Below are 22,198 nucleotides of genomic sequence, written 5' to 3'. Positions count from 1 at the left end.
TTATTGTTCAGGGGTTACAGGGCGTCGGGAGGGGCTGCTGGCTGCGCTGCTGGTTGCCAGGCGACCCCTCCTAGGTCACACACAAGGCAGAAGCGAGTCGCGCAACGCCACTCTGACGTTACCGCCAACTCTCGTGCTGCTTCTCGCAATCCTCGGGAAATAGATGGCCTCGGCTCTCCACTTTGGGCCCCTCACACTATACCCCCACCCCCACCCGAAGGCTGCGCCACTTCAGCAGCCGCATACAGCCTAAGATGGCGGCAGGACCGAGCGGAAATGCCCACGTGACCTAGAGAGAACCACTCTGTTCCCAGAGCCTTATTTCATTTGGACAGAAATCTCGCGAGATCTCGAAGAAAACGAGGAGAGGGGGTGACTCACCAGAGTCTTTACGAAACGGGAGGGAGGGGAAGGCAAACCAGGGCGGGGAGAGAGGGGTAGAGATCTCGCGCGAGCAGCGCTGTAAACATTGTGTGAAGAAACCTCGCGATAACACCTAGATCCTCCTGAATCGGGAGGAGTCCGCAGCCTCCCTAGTTCTCGCGGTAGCCTTGGGATTTCTTCGCCCTCCCCCCACCTCTTTATGCGGAGCGGAGAGTTCTCCCCGCGATACCTTTTGCTGCAAGCAGAGGTGGGGGGAGGGGATCGAGAGGAGGAAGAAGGGGCGTGGTTTGCGCGCTGAAGTCAGCACGGCGGCTGCGAGGGGGCGGAGGAATATATAAACGCCCGGGCCGAACTGGGGGGGTTTCAGTTAGAGACGCGATTCTGAGGCGAAGTAGTGGCGAAAGCGACAGCGGCCCAGGCTAGTTCTACGTCTAGTGAATCCGAATTTCTCTACGCGGAGCGGGACCTCCCGACACGATCTCTCGTTATGAGTCATGTGGCAGTGGAAAATGCCCTCGGTCTAGATCAGCAGGTAAACGGGGGCGGGATGGCGGGTGGGCCTGGGGGACCGAGGCGTATCCCCCCCCGCTCCCCGGCCTGTTTTCGGGGAGCCCTCCGGACTCATTGAATCGATCCTAGTTCGCCCCTTTACTCCTTTTATTCTCGCCCCCCCGCATCCTCCTCACGCCGCTCTCCTGGTGGCGCATTTGACTGTGACGCAGTTCCTTTTGTGGGGTTCGCCCCATTGGCGCCTCGGCGAAGCCCCGAGCCTCCCTCGGGAAAGGGAGCGGAGCGAGGCGAGCGGAGCCCCCGCGAACGAGGGAAGGGAGCGGCGCGGCGGAGAGCGGAGGGTAGCTCGGGTGAAGCGCCGCCGGGCCCTTTGAGGCCTGCTGTGGGGGCTTTGTGCGTCGCTGGCGACTGCTTACATCTGCCGGGCCCCCTAGCGGCGGCGGCCGGGAACTGCAGCGGGTGGGGGACAACGGCGGCCATTGTGCGTGTGACGAAGCGAGGGTGGGGGAAAGAGAGGCTGCTTGGCGGCGGAGGCGCGTGCGCGGCTCCCTCTGTCTGGGGAAGGGGAGGAGGAGGGGAGTGGGAGCCACAATGGCTCTGGTGCTGCTGCTGCTCCCGCTCTCCCTCACGCGCACGCGCGCGCCCCCGACTCCTTTGTCCTCGAGGCCCACGAGGTAGGCGGGGAGGAAGGGCAGGCCTAAGGCCGCGTCTTCCTCTCGTCTTGGCTTCTCGGAAGCCTGTTTAAAACGAAGTTGCGCCTTCCCTCTGCCCGGTTCGGGGCGGGGTGGCGCTGCGCTAGAGCCGGCTCCCGAAGTAGGTCACGAAGCCGGCCGGGAAGGGGAAAGAGGAAGGAGCCACGTGACGCGGCCGGATTAGCGGCCGCCAGTGAAAGCCGAGCGTCGCTGCTTGTGTCGCTCCGGCAGTAAACTCCGGCGGGGGGGGGGAGCGGGCGGCGCTCCGTCTTCGCCAGGCCCGCTTGTGGGGCGGGAAGAGGGAGCGCTTTCCCCGAAGGCCCACCCGGCCGAGCGAGCCTGCCTTGTACAACTGCTAATGGCTCTGTCTGAAGGCCGCGCGAGATGATGTGCATCCATCTTAAGTTGAAAAAGGGGATTCTTAGATATAAATGGATCACCTTATTTTTTTAACCCCCCCCCCTTCCGCAAACAAAATAATAATACATGAAAATATTCAGCGGTATTTTTTTACCTTGGTTGTATATACCGCTTGGACAATCCTAAGGCCTAGGCCCTTTTTTTCTTGACAGTTTCAGTAAAACTACAGGAAGGCTAAGGTATACAGTGTAAGCTTAAGTTCTGTTATTTTTAAAAGCATTGGCACAAGTAGTTATGTTTGAGGAAAGGGGAATTTGGGTTGTAATCTGCTGTATATTTGAATGCAAATATTAAGCATATTGGAAGACAGCACTAAATTGAGGGTTTTGTCCATAACTTCACATGCTTTAAGTAAAACCAAAGTAAGTTTTAAGGAGGTATGGTTTAAATTGACATTAAATTTTCAGTAGCAATATCAAAGCTATTCTGGTGTTTAAAGCGGAGAGCCTGCTAACTTACAATGTGACATAAGACTAGAAATTCTTTACTACTTGAAGTATTTTCAATTAATCAGATTGAATGACTGTTCTCTTCCTTTTTTAAAAAGTTTGCTGGTCTAGACTTGAATTCCTCAGACGATCAGAGTGGAGGAGGTACAGCAAGCAGTAAGTATATAATTCAGAATTAAAGCATCTTACTGCAGCTAGTAGAGAATATTTGATGGCATGTTGGTCCAGTACAATAGTAGGTAAACGGCAGATTTTGAAGCTTGAGAGGGCAGATCTATAGCATCCTGCAAGTACTGTAATTGTAGACTACTAAATCTCATTGGTATTTTATGTAAATCAGTTATACATAAATCTGTTATACATTACGTATTACCATGCTAGAAACTTGCTTTTAAAATGAATGTTAAGAACCTTAAATTGGGTGCCTGCTTAATCAGTTAATTAGCTGCAGACCTTGAAGGAGTAGACTGCAAGTTGCATACAGTTTTGGTGCACAATAGTATGAGCATGGTATCAACAAAAGGGATTTAGTGATTGTGTTACTCGAGTGCATCAATTGTTTGATCTGCTAAAATGGGGTATGTATGTATTTCCTATAGTGAGGCAGCAGCATGTTCCAGTTGTTGCCGTTACTATTATTTATTAAATTTGTATATCGTCTGAGAATACAAAATACATTAGAAAACAAAACAAATAACCCACTTCCCACAAACACATTTGGAAAGCCATAGAATGTTAATTAGCTAAATGCCTGCTTGAAGAGCAGAGTTTTCATTTGGCACCTTTATTACATATATTTAGGTGTCCCTAGGGGAGAGCATTCCACAAATGGGGAAACAGCATCCAAAAGGCTTGTTCTCGTGTTGCCACCCTTTGGTTGTTTGCATATTTATAACAATGAAAATACTTGGGAAGGGGTGCTATATGTTTAAACACTTCTTAATGTGCATGTTGGTTTGGTTTTTTGCTTAAAATACTGTAAGTTATTTAGAGTTGCTATAGCAAAAACTGACTAAGTTTAATCAATAAACAAAATAAGGTGTTAATAATCTTGGTAATAAAAGAGCAACAGACCTTGCTGTACAGAGTTTTAATTTGAAACTTTTTTTTCCAACTTTCAGAAGGCCGGTACATTCCTCCTCACTTACGGAATAGAGAAGCTTCAAAGCAGGGTATGTTCGATGGTACTTGAATATATAGAGCATCAGGGTTAAAAAAATAGGCTCACAACTGAATTGAACTGCAAGAACCTCAAAATGTTGGGTGCTCAGATTCAGGGAGATTTGGTACAAGGGGTTGGACATATGAGTACCTAGGCTTTTGAAGGTAGGGAAAGGTATTAAGAGTGCACATTTAAGTAACACCTTATTAAGTCTGTGGCAAAAATTAGATTCCCTCATTCTACAGCGGGTACGGGGAAGATTTGGGCTCAATGTAGTTAGCTAGGCAAGTCTAAGTAAGCTGCTGATTGATGAGCTGTATATTTGGCTTGAGTAATAAAGCTACTTAAGTAACCGTGCAATCTGTTGTAAATGTAGTGCTTGCATCCAAGCAGAATAAGAGAATGGTTTGCTCATTTTGAAAGTTATGGTAATCATGAAGTCAAGCAGTGATTCCTGTATTGAAATATCCACCCTATTATCAGAGTGTGTCAATAAAGAATTTGTAAGGGAGTGGCCCCCATACATTATGAAAATGTAAAGTAAATGGTGACTGTATACACATACCATCATCTTGATTGACACTGGAAGCAATTTTCAGCAGTTCCTGTATACCCTCTAAATCTGCTGTGGAAGTTTCCTTAACCCTCTGGAGATCTAGGAAGGATGTGGTGGGATGTAGAGCTGATGGAGTACTGGTGAAAATCCTCTGCATTCTACTAATGGAATCCTTACGGTCAGCTCATTGACATTTTTTTGTTTTCACAATCCGTTCTAATAAGTTGGTGGCTATACCATGCCCTGAAAAACCCTATGTGTAGCCTGTAACCATCAAGCCTGTTTATGGGGAAGTTTGAACACAGAGCTTTGTCCAAGGATTCTTGAGCTTTAAGCAGTTGGTTGATTAAGCTCTTAATCTGCTAAATTGCATCATGATACTCTAAAAATTTAACCCTCCAATGCTATAGGGGAATATGCTGCATTAATAGTGTCTGATCAACTACTAAACTTGGGCTGCAGTCCAATACTCATTTACCCGGGAGTAAGTTAGTGTTTTACTCCATGTGGCTTAATTCAAATAGGATTGAAGTGCTGGAGACCATCAGGTCTCATCCCTCTCCCAACCTGTGACAGCTTGTCTTGCCTCAGATGCCTCTGCAAAAATTACCTTGCTTGTGGACTGGCAGGGAAGGCACCAAGAGTTCTCTAGAATACTTTTTACTTTCAATTGTGATATTTCAGTATTTTAGCTTAAATCTGCTTCATGGGTAAAAGCCAGAAACTAATTTACTGTGACTATAAATTGGTTCATTGGTAAGTAGCTCTCCAAGTTAATAAGAGGTCTCTCCCTTCTTTGCTGCCAGAAGTCTTTTAAAATAGGTGTGAGAACCTATGGCCTTCCATATATTGACTGGTCTACAACTCTGGCCATTCTTGGCTGAAGGGGATAGGAGTTGCAAGTCCAGCATCTTCTGGGATGCAGGTTTCCAAGCCTACTTTAAATATCTACAGATTGAATATTGTGTCCTTTATTGAACCATGATATCTGCACAGTTCAGCAAAGCTGTCTGGAAGTGCTACTGAATTTGGGAGCAGGGAAATAATGTACAGATACTACTTTTGCATGTATTCTAACTACTAGATAGGAAAGTTTAGGTATAGGGTGCTTATTGTCAGGACAACTTGACTCTGCCCACTTCGTTGCTCAACTGATAGAAGTTGTGAATAGTGGCAGAACAAGGGGCATAAGATGAAGCTTGTTCAAATTCACAGATTCTAATTTCTATTAGAAACTAACAGCTCTTTGCAAGAAAACTCAGTTGTATTGGAGCTAAGAAAATACTGAATGGCATTGATATCCAGCTATTTGTAGTTGTCCTTACCCTTCTCTCCTCGTGTAGGTATGGATACTGTAAAGACCAATAGAGTTGTATCACATTCACAGAAGCTCTTACCACAGTTGGTCAAGTATGTCACAAGTTCCTTTATTTTTGCAACAGACTGATACAGGTGCCCGTGCGCATTTGGAAGTTGTTGCCTCACAAGGACATGCTTGGAAACATTGAAGAGTGATTCCTGCTGCTTCCAAGGACTACCCAACACAAGAGGATAGGATGAACCTTTCCCAGGGGAAAGCTTATTCTCTCTCATACACATGTGGTTCATTCTGAGTTCCTCTCAGTAGATTCATAGAAATTAATGGACCTTAAGTTAGCCATGTTTGTTTATTTCAGTGGGTCTACTATGAGTAGGACTAGGACGCAACCCTTAAAAGCAGCTGTATAAATTATTGAGTGTGACATAGCACAATGCCTGTTGAATCAGATGGATTGCCCTTTTCTTGAGGGAAAGGACTCCTTGTGTTGGACTGTTTGGAGCTGTTGAGAGTTTATCTTGGCTTCTCAGGGTGTCTTGACCTGGTGAGAGGCTGGCTCCTGCCATTCCTAAGTCCTCTGTACATGTGCTTTGGCAGCAGGACGGGGTTCCCCTATCCTGGCCACCAGGAGGCAAGAGAGTGCTCTTGTTCCCCTTCCCTCTCATCGCCAAAGGTGAGCTGGTGAGTGAATGTGAATGTGGAAGCCTGGAAAGTTGACGTCTTCACACGGATATTTTTATGTTGCTTGAGTAAAATATCTTTTACAGGTTGAAGAAATTCTACTGTACCATTATGTTGAGTTTTTTATGCATTTGAACTGGAGTGAATTATAATGCTGGGAGTTTTATGGCTCTTTTGCAGCAGGTAATGCCTATAACTATGCGGCAAACTACTATTCCAATTCGATGCCACCAAGAAGCTGTAAGTTGGTGTCAGGATGGAGTGGTCTTAAAAATTTGTCATTTGAGAGCATGCCTCTAAGCATATTGCATAGTCATAACTTGCAGTCGACTAACAGTGTGAGCATTTGTTCCTTTACGCTCATTGTCAGGCATGTTTACTTTGCCTGCAACTTTAACTTTTTTAGGATTAATTTGAATACAGTAAACCCACAACTTACACACAGTTAGCTAGTAGGCATTCAGCTTTACATGTGTGGCAAAAAATAAAAAGGGAGTGGGTTTCAAGAAAACATTTATTTGGCAATCCCACCTGCATTTGAACCCAATGTGTTTTGAATTTGGCTTTAGACGCAATCCTTGGAATGTAAATTCTGCATAAGTTGTGGGCTTAATCTATTGGCTTACTGTGTTTAAGGAAAACTACACATTAAGGAAACTACAACTTCAGTTGCACTTTGTACCTGAGCAAGCTTTTGTTGCTTCTAATGGATAGACTGAAAAAGGCAAGGAAAGGTTTCTGCACCTTATAAAATTTAAACCCACAACAATCCTAATACTCAGGTCTGGCAAGTGCTGGGATTGTGTTTTTTGGATCTTCTGATTTATTAAACATGGCATAAAAGTAGCTGGCCCACAAGACAATTGAAAGTTACCAAGCCTTTTTAGTGCTAATTTTCTAGCAAGTTTACCATGCCCCACACTTTATTTAGTTACATGTTGAAGCTGAATAGTGCGCAGTGCTGTCTGGTGTGAATAAGATATAAGAAAAGCCCTTCTGGATCGGTGCAAAGGCCTATCTAGTCCAGCATCCTGCTCTCACACTGGCCAACTTAATGCCTATGCGAAGCCAGCAAGCAGAAGCTTAGCTCAACAATTCTAGTTCTTTCCTCTTGATACAGTACTTGGAGGTAGTAAATAGCTACTGTAACTAGTAGCCATTAATAACTATTCTATTTGGATATAGAATTTTAGACACCTAATAAAATATCTTTAAATATGGAAGGAAATACACAATATACTCTGAACTTAAATACTAATAATTTATTTTCCTTAATTAATGGGGTTGTGTGCTTAATCCTATTTACAGAATTTCCCAATTAAAAAAATTATGAACTTCTCCCCTAAGCCCTTGGACAGGTTCTCTAAGCAGGTTCACAGAACTTCTATAAGTTTACATATTAGCCTAATGTACTACATCTTTGAAAACTATTATTCCAACAGATGTCATGTTGCTTTTTTCAGTTCTTTTGCATTTTGGTTGCTTATAGGTTGGATAAGTTTGAAATATTTAGAATAGCTTGTTCTAGGTAATTTAGTAGAACTTGGCATTTTGAAATCTGCCACAAACTTCAGATTTTTGGAATGTTAAAGAATAACAGATGGAGCAGAATCTTACTTCAGTCTAGAGATGTAAAATCTTTTTGTTTTGACAGTGATGAACAAACAATTTTTCTAGAACTTCTTAAAAAACTGAAATACATGTACAGTAAATTGTTAATTACAGAAAGTAAAAATGTTAGGGTGCTGTCCAACTCCCTAATCTACTGTAGTGGCAGGGGGCTCCCTCTAGTGAGTCCAGACCAATCTGCTCTGGCAGTGCAGATTCCCTATTCACCCGCTGAAAATGTTCACTGGTAGGAGTACTGTTAGCAAGCTTCACTCCACCAGCTCATAAAAAGTTCCCAACTGGGTAGGGATCAGGGTAATTCAACTGGCCTGGGATTTGCTGGATCCTGAGCTGACCCCACTGTTGTCAATTGATTGCATTGGTCCTGATAGCTACAACAACTCTGCTCTTGCCTTCCAACCTGACCAGCGTGAGTGACAGTGCTGTGGGTGGGGCAGTGGCTCTGCTAAACCCTGCAGCTGCCTGGACAGAGGTTCGATTGCTCTGCTAGTCAAATAAATTCAGCATCTTGGAAGTATCATACATGTGTCAGTGGAAGGATCTTGTAGTGAACAGAAACCTTGTAGTGAACGATATTCTTACTAGGGCTTAAGTAGTGTCTGCAGTTAGCATCATCTAGGAATTGAAGAATCAATACAGCCCCCTGAGGTAACAGTGGGATAGTTTGGATATCATGCTAAATCACAGGTGTGATGCAAGCAAGCCTTGGACTCGTACACTTCCCGTGCTTGCTTTGGTGTGCAGCCATCAACGGGAGTTAAGACTTCTTTTCTGTTAAGTGCAGTTTGTTATTGACAAGCCTGTTAATACTAATTCTGGTTTCAACTTGGCTTGTTGCAAATGGTTCTGTAGTTAATATTCACCAGTTTGTCAGTTTGGACATCTAGCATTGATACCAGTCTTTTTGGGCTTATGGCACATTTGGAATGATGAGAGTTCTGTGGGCGTCACCACCTGTGGTTGCTTCTTTCTCATCTCTTTCCATCTCCCCCTGCAGACAGAAAGCACACATTTTTGACTTGAGTAAACATTGGATCCTGTAGAAATAAAGATACCCCAAAAATGACGATGAGAATAAAGATTGCAGTGCGAGACTGCACAGTAAAAAATGCAGATCTGGTGCTTCCCACTATCACAAACATATCAATGGCACAAATTCTAATGGATGTCCTCCAGAGTACCACAGTGGCCACCCCAGGCATAACAAATTGTGGTCAAGCGCAAATATAAGTTGAAGCCTTCAGAACTCCTTGTTAGCGTGTCAAGGAAAGTGTGGGAGCCCAAGGCTCACCAAGGTTCATTTGCATCACTAAACTGGCTTAGACTCAACTTTATACTGCAATCTGCTCTTACTAGGAAGCAGGATTTGTAATCAAAATAATACAACACTCATCGTTGACTGGTCTGTCGTCAATCCATTCATAATAAAATATATATTTGCCAAGTTTAGCACAGGATCTTGAATCTTGCTTCAGTCGGTTTGACTAGCTTACTTTAGGACATGCTTCTGTTTTCAGCATGGCAGCGAGTATTGATGCACAAAACTAATACACATACGAATCACTGCATTAGTTTTCGTTTTTTTAAAAAAATCTCTTTGCTCAACTAAATACACAACTTCCTATAAAACCTGGTTTGCAGCTTTGTAAAGTGGCTCACAATGCAGCATCCATGTCAGGTGAAGGCTTGCATCTCTAATCAAGAATTTAGGCCCAACACTACTCTGCTTTCCCCAGAAAAGGAGCCTTTCATGTAAATTTCTGGCAGCAAAAGTCGCACTGATGCTGTGGAGCTTGCAAGAACTTGCTAGCGCATTTTACGCTTTAATTTTGTAACTTTTTATTCTCTGCCAAAGATTCCCCCAGCTGGGACTCTCGTGGAGGTAATGGCTATATGAATGGATATGATCGTGACAGCCGGATGAATGGCTACGATCGTGATCGTGGTGTGTTTGGATCCAGAGGAGGATCTGGACGTGATGACAGAGGTGGGCGAGGGAGACCTGGCACCTTTCATCCAACAAAACATGAGTGTCCACTGCTGCTCTTGGCAATAAAGACAGCTTCTTTCTAGAGAGCTTAGATCAGGTTATAGTAGCATAGGTTGAGACTTCTTAGGGAAGTTTGAGGCTTCGTTTATCAAGTACCATTTGCAGAGCTGTTTTGCCCTCGGCTGGAAAGCTACGAAATTAGTACTCATTCTTGTTGGTTATTTGAATTTGGATCCCGGAGCCTTAATTATAGTTACAGCTATAGGATACTACCATAGGATTCTGGAGTTGTATAGTTATCCAAATAAAACAGTCATACGAATGTCTCAAGAACAGTGAAGCTTCTCACTGAGTGGCCTCATTATACCAGTTACAACCGACTCCAGATTTTGCCTGTCAGGAAATACCATCAGTCTCCAGGTCTTTTCACTGCTTTCTATTTCATCATCTTTGCTTCAGTGTACCTGTGGACACATTGATGGACTCCGGGAAGGTCTCATTTTCAGCTTTTCAGGTTGCATTTTTTTTCTTGAGACAAATTAATTGTAACTAGAATAAGATAATGACATAATTTTTGGAAGTGGTTCACGAAAGGTTGCCTGATGGCCATACTCTACTACAACGCCATGGGCACAAAAGTAGGCAGGGTCCTAATGGACATTTCTAGGCTTTGCTTTTGGGGTTTGCTGCAGCTCGAGAGAATAATCGGCTGCTGCCTCTTGAATATAATTTGCTACATGATCACCCTGGACCAGCTTTTTAAACTCTGCCATCTTGCAATATTGGCAGTAAAACACACAATTTCAGTGCCTTTCCTTGATTTAAAATGTGCAATAAAATATGGGAATTTCTCTTAAGACAGGCTGCTAATTACTCAAACATTTTCATGGTGATGGTTTGAGGGATTTTGTATTACAGTGAGCATCTACACAATCAGTGATTTCATTGGTGATTTTATTATTCCTAGGATTTGATGGTGGGTGGAATGCTGGCAGAGACAGGGATGCTGCATACAGTAGCTTTGGTGCAAGGAGTGACCGTGGATCAGGAAAATCAAGCTTTTTTGCTGAGCGTGGTAATGGTTCAAGAGGAAGGTAAAAATGTAGCTCTTTTCCCATTAAAAATGTGAATGCCACCACTGTAAAACATTCAGTAATCTGTAGAAATAGGGGAGAACTGACTGAGGTTAAGACATGTGTTTTTTGTGTTGAAAGCCTGCTTTGTAGCTCTTAGGCTTGCATTGACTGCAGCATGTTAATTTTTATGTGTATAGTTCTCATTTCCACCAACTTACTGCTGTAGGACTTCTAAAGTTTACATCCACATAATAGAAGTCCTTGTGCCTTCTTAGCATTAGCACATAGGCCCCAGCAGAAAGACAGGGGAATGACAATTTAGAGCAACTGTGCAGTTATGGCATATATCTGGGATTGGAAGGAGCTCTTTCAGTAAGCTTTCTCCTTGTTTGATGAAGGACCAGGAGGCTGGGGGCGTTCAGGGGATGTGGCAGAATTGTGTTGTGAGAGCAGTAGAGGAGTTAAATGATAGTCCAATTCCCAACGTGGATTAAAATGCAATCTGAACAATTAAATGCCTCTACCTGGCAGGTGTGCCACCTCAAATTTCATTGGTATTCTGTCCACATGCCTCCTATATATGAGACAGTTGAAATATTGGGGTAATATATCCTTCTCAAGGGGATGTCAAATCTTGGGAAATAGATAGCTGTGGTGTTATACGGATTTATTGTTTAATTATATCATGAAATACTTTGAAGCTGCCTAGCAGCCAGGCAGCTTCATTAGTGTGTTTAGTACATCACATCACAGAAACTGTCATGAAAACTGGTTTTAGTGTAATTTCATGTAATCTAGGTTTGATGACCGTGGTGGAAGAGGCGGTGAATTTGATGGCATTAGCAGTCGTGGTGGTGATAGAAGTGCCTTTGGCGGCAGATTTGATCGTGGTGGAAACAGTCGATGGTCTGATAAAAGTGATGAAGATGACTGGTCCAAACCACTTGCCCCAAGCGAACGTGTGGAGCAGTAAGTACTAGCAGTGGGATCTGGTGGTCTGTAAGTCAGGTGTTCAGTGCTATGTGATGGTACATTGAATGTTTATCTTCTAGGGAGCTGTTTGCTGGTGGGAATACTGGCATTAATTTTGAGAAGTATGATGACATTCCGGTTGAAGCAACAGGCAACAACTGTCCTCCACACATTGAGAGCGTAAGTATTTGTTTAATGCTACAACTAGTGTGCTGCTTACACTAGAATACCAAGGGACTACTTTTATACATTTAAATTAGCGTTGTGGATCTGATGGTCCTTCACAGGGACACGTTACTTAAAAGTCTTTGTCTTTAATAATCTATGTGATTGCTATAGGCAACATGGAATTGCATGCAGATGAATGAATGCAGGATGTTGGAGGAGTAACATAACTCTCCTTGCCTCCAGCAGCACACTATATTTTTACGTTAGGCTTTGAGAAAGATGCTTTGCTGCCTTTGTATTCAGCATAAACAAAAGGGGATACCAAGAAAGGAGGGGGGCATGCCATCCTACATAAGAATCAAATGGGCTGATGAGGAAGATGGAAAGTTTCTTCCATCTGCATTAGCCCACTGCAAGACTTGTTGGTATCCAGCCTTTTAGCAAGATGCTGGAAAATGAGGGGCAATTCTCTGCCCATCCTCTGACTTCCCCTCTTATGAGTGTAAAGCAAACTTTGGGCTTTTACCAGGTTGTTTAATAACTTGAACTCTGTTGCAGTTCAGCGATGTTGACATGGGAGAAATCATTATGGGGAACATTGAACTCACCCGCTACACTCGGCCTACTCCAGTGCAGAAATATGCTATCCCTATCATCAAAGACAAGAGAGACTTGATGGCTTGTGCCCAGACAGGCAAGTTTGTGTTTGCTATGTATTACTGCAGTGTTGTAATTGAGAAATTTTGGGGTGTTAGTTGAGGGTTCTTGGGTGCAAATAATGAGGAATAGGCCATTCCCTTACTGGCAGTTGACACTAGCACAACATGGACACTGCTCATTTGGTAAGACGTATATTAGGATTTAAAATACCACCCTAAATTTAATGCCAGTTTCAGATTAACTTGAAATGAGTACAGGATGGATGGAGCATAACATTTGCGTGGGATTTATGGAATGAAAATGTTTTTGCATTGCTTTCAAGGTTAAATGTCTTGTTTTTTAGGGTCTGGAAAAACTGCTGCATTTCTTCTGCCCATATTGAGTCAGATATATACAGATGGCCCAGGTGATGCCCTCAGAGCCATGAAGGCAAGTTCATTATATCTGGTTTAAACAAACAATACAGTACTTCACTTTAGCACTGTGCGCATTGCCATCTCTGTTACATTGCTGAAAAATGTAGATCTTGAGTACAAATATACCCTTTATTACATTTATTCATTGCTTACTACATAAAGCAATATAATTTACTAAAAGCAATCATTCTGCAATATTGTAGAAAGGATAGTTTTTTTTTTGCACCCCACTAAAAGATAAATATTAAAGCAGGCTAGGGTACCATTATTAGCATATAAGAATCAAATGCCAGAGTAAATGAGGAAATGTTGGCCTACGGCCTAAAAGTTGATAATTGTGCCAGGCACCTCTCCCTAGCATTCCACACCTAGGGGGCTACCACTGAAAAGGCCTTTTTTGTGTTACCACACTCCTCATCTCTCTTCACAGGAAGCACAGAAAAAAGGACAATAAGATGTGTGTACAGCTTTAGGTGAAAACCAGCACTTTGAATGGAGCCCACCCAGAAACCAGAAATCTGGTTGCTGAATTCTGCACTAGTTGCAGTTTCTAGACTGTCTTCAAAGGCAGCCCCACATAACACATTGCAGTAATCTATCCCAGAGGTTGCCATAACGTAGACTAAGAAACTGGGCCTTCCCTCTCCAGTCTAACCTGTTGGAGGCACTGGTCCACTAAGACCACTTGTGCCTGCTGTGACAGTAATGGATCCAGAAGTACTCCCAGACAGTGTATTTCTTTCAGGGGGAATGAACCCCATCCAGAACAGGTTCTACCATAACAGAAGGTGAATTGATTTTAAGACACTGCGATCAAATAAGTTTACACATCAGGATGGAGTTTGCACAAAATTACCCAGAGCAAGTCTAGGTTCAGTTGTAGCCAGCATCTTGATTCTGATGACAGTCACTTTGCTAGAATTGCTGTGATGCTAATAGTTACTGGTACAGCTTGTGGTTCTCCTGCCTGGGTGCAGTCATGAACACTCCAGGATTCAGACCTTTAAAAATCTTTATGGAAAGAGCAAAGTAAAGGTGTAAACACTTGGGTAGCAGATTGTGTTGAGAAATAACTGTTACTAGCAGCTTATTTTCTAGCTGGTAATGAGGACTTAATATTGCAGGAAAACGGAAGGTATGGACGCCGTAAGCAATATCCCATCTCACTCGTTTTGGCTCCCACAAGAGAGCTGGCAGTGCAGATATATGAAGAAGCCAGAAAAGTAAGTATTATTCAGGGAGTGGCTAATACAGCCACATTGACCTATGGTGGATGTGACAAACTTTTAAAAGAGGAAGATTGGGTGGGTGGTTAAAAAGCTTTCATGTATCACAGAATCACAGCAGTAGTGGTCACTGATTCCCCCCCCCCCCCCGGAAAAATATTAAAAGAGCAAAACAAAAACAAAATGGGGTGAGGGAATCTGCAAAAATCCCAGGGCGAGGGGGATGGGCACATGAGGCCTTTAGATTAGCCAGCCCTGTGATATTGTGCTCCTAGGAACTTGATATCTCAAGTCTTGAATTCTAAAACTAAATTTTGTTCCCATAGTTTGCATATCGCTCCAAAGTCCGCCCCTGCGTCGTGTATGGTGGGGCCGACATCGGTCAACAGATACGTGACTTGGAACGTGGTTGCCATTTGCTTGTAGCAACTCCAGGTCGTCTTGTAGATATGATGGAGAGGGGAAAGATTGGACTGGACTTTTGCAAGTATGTGAAAATAATATTTTAATAATTTTCACAGCAGCATATTAACATGGAGTCTTGGAAATCCTAATGTGGTCTTATAATATCTTCCAGATACTTGGTACTGGATGAAGCTGATCGTATGCTTGACATGGGGTTTGAACCTCAAATCCGTCGTATTGTTGAGCAAGACACCATGCCACCCAAAGGTGTGCGTCAGACTATGATGTTCAGTGCTACTTTTCCAAAGGAAATTCAGGTATTCTGTTTTGCAAAGTAGTTGAATGCCCATTTCCAGTGAGTCAGCATACTATAGAGGTGGGGATACTCAACCAGCTGCTGTTGTAGGCAGCTAATCATAGGAAGAGAACAAGAAAAGTTCTAAGTATTTCCCCCCCCCCAATACTTTGTTTCTAGTTTAAAAATATGGTGAGAAACACCTAGTTTGTATGTGTCCATGGAAGCTTATAGCTATAGGTAAGTCTAATGGGGGTGGATTCATTATTTAAGTGTCCCCCATACTGAGTAGAGTTCTCTCTTTTGAAGATGCTTGCTCGTGACTTCTTGGAGGAATATATCTTTCTGGCTGTTGGCAGAGTTGGCTCTACATCTGAGAACATCACACAGAAAGTAGTGTGGGTGGAAGAGTCAGACAAACGGTCATTTCTGCTTGACCTCCTAAATGCCACAGGTAAAGACTGTTTGGGAGAAATCCAACACAACTCTAATGGCTCAGGTAATGAGAATCTATGTTAGGTGGAGGAAAAGCTTCAGACTTTTCCTCCTTGTTTTCTCCTATATTTGAATATTTTTCTTTAATCTGCATGCAGCTAGCTTGACTAGTAAAGTTGTTATTTTTTTATGGTTGCAGTCATAATACTAGTTTGCACCACTTGGTGGTGCTATAACAATAGATTTGGCATTGTTTTACTAATGAGATGCTTCGCTTACATAGGAAAAGATTCCTTGACTCTGGTGTTTGTGGAGACTAAAAAGGGGGCTGATTCTCTGGAGGATTTCCTCTACCACGAAGGCTATGCTTGCACAAGCATCCATGGTGATCGCTCTCAGCGAGACAGGGAAGAGGCATTGCACCAGTTCCGTTCAGGCAGAAGTCCCATCTTGGTTGCCACTGCAGTAAGTATAGACTTTGTTAAGAAAATGCTTGTGTCTTTGTATTGGCTCTTTACACTGCAGTTTCAGCTTATGGGGAGCTGATAGCTGACTCTTTATCTTCATTAGGTAGCAGCAAGAGGATTGGATATCTCAAATGTTAAACACGTCATAAACTTTGATTTGCCAAGTGACATAGAAGAATACGTGCATCGCATTGGCCGCACAGGCCGTGTCGGGAATCTTGGTAAGACACTCTTCATCAACACCTTGATAAAACTTCCACGGTGGTATAAGCATTTGTGTTTGCATACTTTTAATGTCACTAAACTCCATCAGCATGCTTTGAGTATAAGAAAGTTGGTGACTGAGTAGACAGACTGAGTAGATTAGAACTGGTTTTGTGCAGAAGATCTCTGGTTAACAGAGGCATGTTGTGAAAGATTCACATGAAACATTCCCATTCCTGCAAAGCACACGGCAATTACCTGGATGTGGGAAAGGGTGGGTGTCATTGTATGCCTGTGTGCAAAATTTCTTGAATGCTGTTTTACAGTTCAGCTACAGCTGTAACTAAAAGTTTGTGTCATTGGAGAGCACTCAGGAATATGTCCTACTCATGCTCTTGGTATTTTGAACACACAGCTGCCTTGCCTTGCCTTGCCTTAATATGCTGTATCTCTTTCTTTAGGTCTTGCCACATCATTCTTCAATGAGAGGAACATAAATATCACAAAAGATTTGCTAGATCTACTTGTTGAAGCTAAACAGGAAGTACCGTCTTGGCTAGAAAATATGGCATATGAGCAGATTCACAAGGGTGGAAGCAGTCGTGGGCGATCAAAAGGGTAAGTTGAGTTAATCCCCAAGCAGTTAGATGTCATGTAGATGAGCTGGAATATACCCAGCGTCAAAGCAAAATACCTGACTTCCATATAGCAGTATAATATTTTACTTCTGTATTCCTCCCTTTGGCCCTTCAGTGGGAGACAAGATACTGCTCTTCCTTTGTCTTCAGGATGAGAAGAATAGTAATTACTAGCCGGGAGAGGTTGCTTTTAAAAGAGGACACATGGAGCAGCATGATAAAAAAATTGAAACCACTGCCCTCGCTGGCTCTGGGGAAATGATATTTTAGTGGAGTATGGCCCATAGAATAAGCCTCCTCAGCAGAAGGTGTTTGGTGTAACACAAATCTTAAGATTCCATAATTAATAATTAAGCACCATCAAAATAGTTATTTTTTATTATTAATTAGCAGTGGAGATCTTAGGTGAAAAATGGTTGTCCTTCAATTTCTAGAACTCTCAGGGTGGCTTGTAACTCGAACATATATAAACTATTACTTTGAAGCAGCAAGGCAGATTTAACAGATCTGTTTGCTTGGGTCTTTTTATGAGACTCCCTTTTACCTGGCAATACACAATTCTGCACTGGATGAATGCTCTACGGATTGGGAGCCACAGCTGTGAAGGCCCTTTATCTGGCTGCTTCTGTCCCAGCCTCTGAAGGCAGGGGCTGCCAGAGGCATTTATTTAGACTGGTTTATGTGGAAGTGGGCATTTCTTCAGATACTGGCTCTGAAACGGATTGGGGCCAGCATTGTTTTTATTCCCCCCCCCAAAAAAAACCCCATGATCTTTAATTGAAAATGAAATATATAACATTAAATATTAGTATAGTACATCATTTTATCCAAGGGACTAGCAATTGTTGAAAAACTAGCAAAGATGTTTGATTAACTGAATTTCCTGATGTAGCAACATGAAGGGCAATGAATTAGGAAATGTATTAAATAGCATATTTAAAGGAACCGTGGTCTTCTAATCGCAACTTGTTGCTGTTCTTTCCTCTAGCCGTTTCAGTGGAGGATTTGGTGCCCGAGATTATCGAACAAGTAGCAGTACCAGCAGCAGCAGTAGCTTTGGCAGCAGCCGCACAAGTAGTGGGCGCAGCGGTGGCAGTGGTGGTGGCGGTGGCCATGGAGGCAGCAGAGGATTTGGAGGTGAGTTTCATTTCACAGTGTGCCTTGGGCTGTTGGAATGAAGGAAGGTGGTGGGGAAATCTAAGCTCTTGGGTTTTTCCCAAGCTGTAAAAAATAAGATTGTAAAGGTAAATTCACTTGGTCATAAACTCTTCTTGCCTTTTTGTCTTAATAGGTGGAGGTGGTGGCTATGGCGGCTTCTATAACAGTGATGGATATGGAGGAAACTATAACTCTCAGGGGGTAGATTGGTGGGGAAACTGATCTGCTTGCTGCAGATTCTTACCAAACAAGCTAATATGGAAACCACATGTAACTTAGCCAGACTATACCTTGTGTAGCTTCAAGAACTCGCAGTACATTACCAGCTGTGATTCTCCACTGAATTTTTTTTAAGGGAGCTCAAGGTCACAAGAAGAAGGAAAGGAACAGAAGCCCTACTTTGAAGGTTTAAAGACTCCATTGTAGTTGAGATTAACTCCTCCACCCCCCTACTCCCAGACTGTATTTATAATTTTGTGACTGAGGATCATTTGTTAATGTACTGTGCCTTTAACTTTAGACAACTTTTTATTTTGATGTCCTGTTGGCTCAGTAATGCCCAAGATTATCAATTGTCTTGACAAAATTACTCTACTTGGGCTTTAAAAAAAAAATCAAACCTTGGCACGCAGGTGTGATACAACTTACAGGAATCATTGATTCATCCACTTTATACTACAAAAAAAAAAACTTGTGCGGTGGCCTGCATTAGGGCTTTGATACTCAGATTTGAAAAAATAAAACATCTTGAAGCATATCAATGGAATTAGTTTCTAATGTGGCAAAACTGTACTAAGTTAAAGTTGATTTGCTCACTCTATCCTGGATAGGTACTTAGAACCTGATAGTCTTTAATAAGCCATTCCAGTCATGATGATGATGATGTATGGATACATGCATACAAGCACTGTTTTAAAGTTAATGCAAGTAAACACAGCAATTCCAGTGTTTAGGCAGATTATTAATGTGAGCTAGCCAAATGGAGGCGGAACATTACAGGGAATGTTTAAAGGTCTGAACTTGAAATAGTTTTTAGGAGAATTCATCTACTTAGACTTTTCAAAATTGCCTGCCATATTAAAATTGAAATGGTAGAATGGCTGACCACAACAGTGATGGGTCCACCTTTTAAGGGCCTGACTGATTTTTTTGGTCTTAACGCATGCTAGTGTTGATGTTTTTTGGTCAAGGGGGAATGAACAGGAAGAATTATGCAGCAGGCTTTATTTTAATGCAGATTCACATTACTCTGTTCAAGCTGCGTTGAAGTGTTAACTGGCTTACTGTAGACTTGTAAAATGGCTCCAGAAGAGTAACAAATTCTGAGATCACAAAGGTTGGAATGTACATAACTGCACAAGGTTTCAATTCTGCTATCAAGTGCAGTTTTAGTCAGTTTTAGTTGCATAGGTTTCCATTGTATTTAGTCTGTTATGCTGAATCTGGCCAAAGATAAGTATTTTCCAACAGTAAAATGCCTCTGCCACTTAGTTTCTCTGAGCTATCTTCTGCGGCCAGAGCTGTTACCAACTCTTAGTCTAAGTGGCATAGGACAACAGCAAAATCTCCTAAAGTGCAATAGATCTTTTCAAGTGTATTGTGCCTTGTTCTAAACTTTAAGTAGGTGCACTTGACAGTATTTGAGGTCATTTGTTATGGTGCTATTTCAATTAGTCTAGATTTAGGCCCTTGTACATTTTGCCCATAACTTTTTACAAAATACTTCTTTTATTGCACATTCAGAGAATTTTATATGTCTTGTGTGCGTGTCCTTAACTTCCAATCTTATTTTGTCTCTTGGGAGACTGAACGCAGCTTGTCTAAGGAGGAGGAACTAGATTCTAAAACTGGGACCATGGGAATAATGGTTGGGAAGAAAACTTTGCACACGACAGATTTCTAGATACTTTTTGCTGCTAGTTTTGTGTAATATTTATTGAACATTTTTGACAAATATTTATTTTTGTAAGCCTAAAAGTGATTCTTTGAAAGTTTAAAGAAACTTGACCAAAAGACAGTACAAAAACACTGGCACTTGAATGTTGAATGTCACCGTATGCGTGAAATTATATATTTCGGGGTAGTGTGAGCTTTTAATGTTTAAGTCATATTAAACTCTTAAGTCAAATTAAGCAGACCCGGCATTGGCAATGTAGCCATAACTTTCTGATAGTAAAACAAAAATTGGCAACTTTAAAATTAAACATGCCAAGGTTTTGATACACTTGTCTTAAGATATTAATGAAACACTTCAAAACACTGACGTGAAGTGTCCAGATTCTCAGATGTTTGTTGCGTGAGTTTTTGTTTAGTTGTGTGGTTTTTTTTTTCAGTGAATGTCTGGCACATTGCAATCCTCAAAACATGTGGTTATCTTTGTTGTATTGGCATAATCAGTGACTTGTACATTCAGCAATAGCATTTTAGCAAGTTTTACAGCCAGCAATATTATTCAGTTCAGATAAGGATTCAATCATATGCAAAGAATGGGTTTAATCATATGCAATGAACGGATTTAAACTTGCTGAATGTAAAGATTTGAACTTCAAGTCACTGTAGGTTTAGTAATTGCTTATTGTATTAGTTTAGATGCTAGCACTGCATGTGCTGTGCATTGCTCTCAATTTTAATAAAATAAAAAGTTGAAATGCACTTTATGATGTTTGGTCTTTTTCTTGGTGACAAAATGTGCTTCTCCTTTTTCATTGTTAATCTGGGGTGTCTCACTGCAATCAGTATTGATTAAGTGCCACAGATGCAAGTTTCTATAGAAGCAGCTCACATATTTAGTTAGGAAAGGTCATTATATGGAACAGCCCTTTGTAGCTGTTCTGCTTGGTCCCCCAGACCTAGTGGCCTGTTTTGGTTCATGTTTTCTTAAATGTGGGGATGTTGTTCAAGTGGTGGGTCTTCCTTCCACCTGCAGAAAAATGGCTGCTTGATCAGTGGTATGTGGATTTAACCCCTTGCAGAACGATCTTGCATGCCATTCAGAGTTTTGACACCAAAACACTTTCATAGTCAGAATTCACCCCAATATATTTCCAGAATTATATGCTTTATGTCCATATAGTAATTGAAGGGTGTGAAAAGGAATAAGTGTGGTTTCAATTAGCTCAAGTGCCCTTTTCAATTCAGAGGTGCTTGAATGTTTATTATTAAATCATTAAAATACAATTTTTCTATCTTTAAAATAATGACTCCTCCAACAAGGAGAGAGTAGTATCTTGATGGAATAGGGCGGTGCTACTTAATAAATGTGGAACAGATCTCTGTTTAAACAAAGCACCTGAAACTTCAGCATTCACACAACTCAACCAGCATTAAACTACTTAAAGGTGGAATAAAATGCTGAAATAAAGTTGTGTCCACACCTGGTACAGGGAGGTACTTAACCCCTGAGATTGCTGTTGGAGTAAGTGACTGCAGATGGCAAGGGTAACTTCCAATACAGAAAGCACAATCTTCCAAAAGTCATTTTGAAAACAGCAGCTCAGACAAATCGAGAATGGTTTGAGATTGTAGGGTGTCAAGCTTTAAAAAGCTCTAATTGAAATGTGATCTTCACAATCTTAACTTGGAAGTTTAGTTTGGAAGAAGAACAAAATTAAGACCTGATAAAAGCCTGGGAAGACAAGTCTGCTAGGAAGCCATTAAAGTATTCATCTCATACAAATGATGCATTGAGTTAAAAATTACCTGAAATAAGCTGGGTTTTTATGGTAAGAACTCAACCCACCCCCTCAGTAACTAAAATGTTTGGGGATAGGGCTGGCAGCTCTCTAATACACTTGTCAACCTGGTGCCCTCCATATATTTTTGACTATATCCATCCCTTGACACCTTGCTGTCCCCTGCTCCCCTGAAATAAGTACTACAAGGCTCCAGAACAGGAACGTTCCTCTTAGGGGATGTGAATCCACTGAAACATTGTTACATATTGCACTTGTATTAATGTACTATGGAAGTAGGCGCAGGCGGTGCCTTGTGTTGCTGGTAGATCAAGTGGGGGAAAATAATGTGGGTTTCTTTTTCTGGTTAAAAGGAATATATATTGGGTATAATAAAAATATAATTCCCTAGATGACTGAGATCTGGGTTTGGGGCAAGTACTCTGGTGAGAGAACCTCAGCAGAGATTTAAATATAGTCATACCTTGGCTCCCCAACACCTTGGGAGTCGAACATTCCCGTTCCAGAACAATCGAAACCCATAAGTGACTCATTTTCGAACATTCTTTTGGAAGCTGAACGTCTTGACAGGGCTTCTGATTGGCTGCAGGAAGCT

General features: G+C 42.1%; 1 protein-coding gene across 6 annotated transcripts; it reads left to right on the top strand.

The window, feature by feature from the left end:
- Window positions 1–544: 544 nt before the first annotated feature.
- Window positions 545–20,563, top strand: DDX3X (DEAD-box helicase 3 X-linked). Of its 6 annotated transcripts, none has more exons than XM_053386898.1 (19): window positions 545–916; window positions 2,554–2,611; window positions 3,577–3,627; window positions 6,353–6,412; window positions 9,657–9,788; window positions 10,759–10,885; window positions 11,666–11,836; window positions 11,920–12,019; window positions 12,566–12,701; window positions 13,011–13,096; window positions 14,208–14,306; window positions 14,636–14,796; window positions 14,887–15,031; window positions 15,319–15,463; window positions 15,728–15,909; window positions 16,015–16,132; window positions 16,577–16,733; window positions 17,742–17,890; window positions 18,045–20,563. In XM_053386898.1, the coding sequence occupies exons 1-19, from the start codon at window positions 872–874 to the stop codon at window positions 18,131–18,133; spliced, it is 2,211 nt and encodes a 736-aa protein (XP_053242873.1). In that variant the 5' UTR covers window positions 545–871; the 3' UTR covers window positions 18,134–20,563. The 6 variants fall into 6 exon arrangements, with proteins under 6 accessions (XP_053242873.1, XP_053242872.1, XP_053242876.1 ...); XM_053386897.1 differs by having other exon boundaries at window positions 15,319–15,508; XM_053386901.1 differs by lacking the exon at window positions 6,353–6,412 and having other exon boundaries at window positions 547–916.
- Window positions 20,564–22,198: the final 1,635 nt, after the last annotated feature.

This window comes from Podarcis raffonei, chromosome 4 (genome assembly GCF_027172205.1).
Source record: "Podarcis raffonei isolate rPodRaf1 chromosome 4, rPodRaf1.pri, whole genome shotgun sequence".
NCBI classification, from domain to species: domain Eukaryota; kingdom Metazoa; phylum Chordata; class Lepidosauria; order Squamata; family Lacertidae; genus Podarcis; species Podarcis raffonei.
This window is presented reverse-complemented; position numbering and strand designations above follow the sequence as displayed.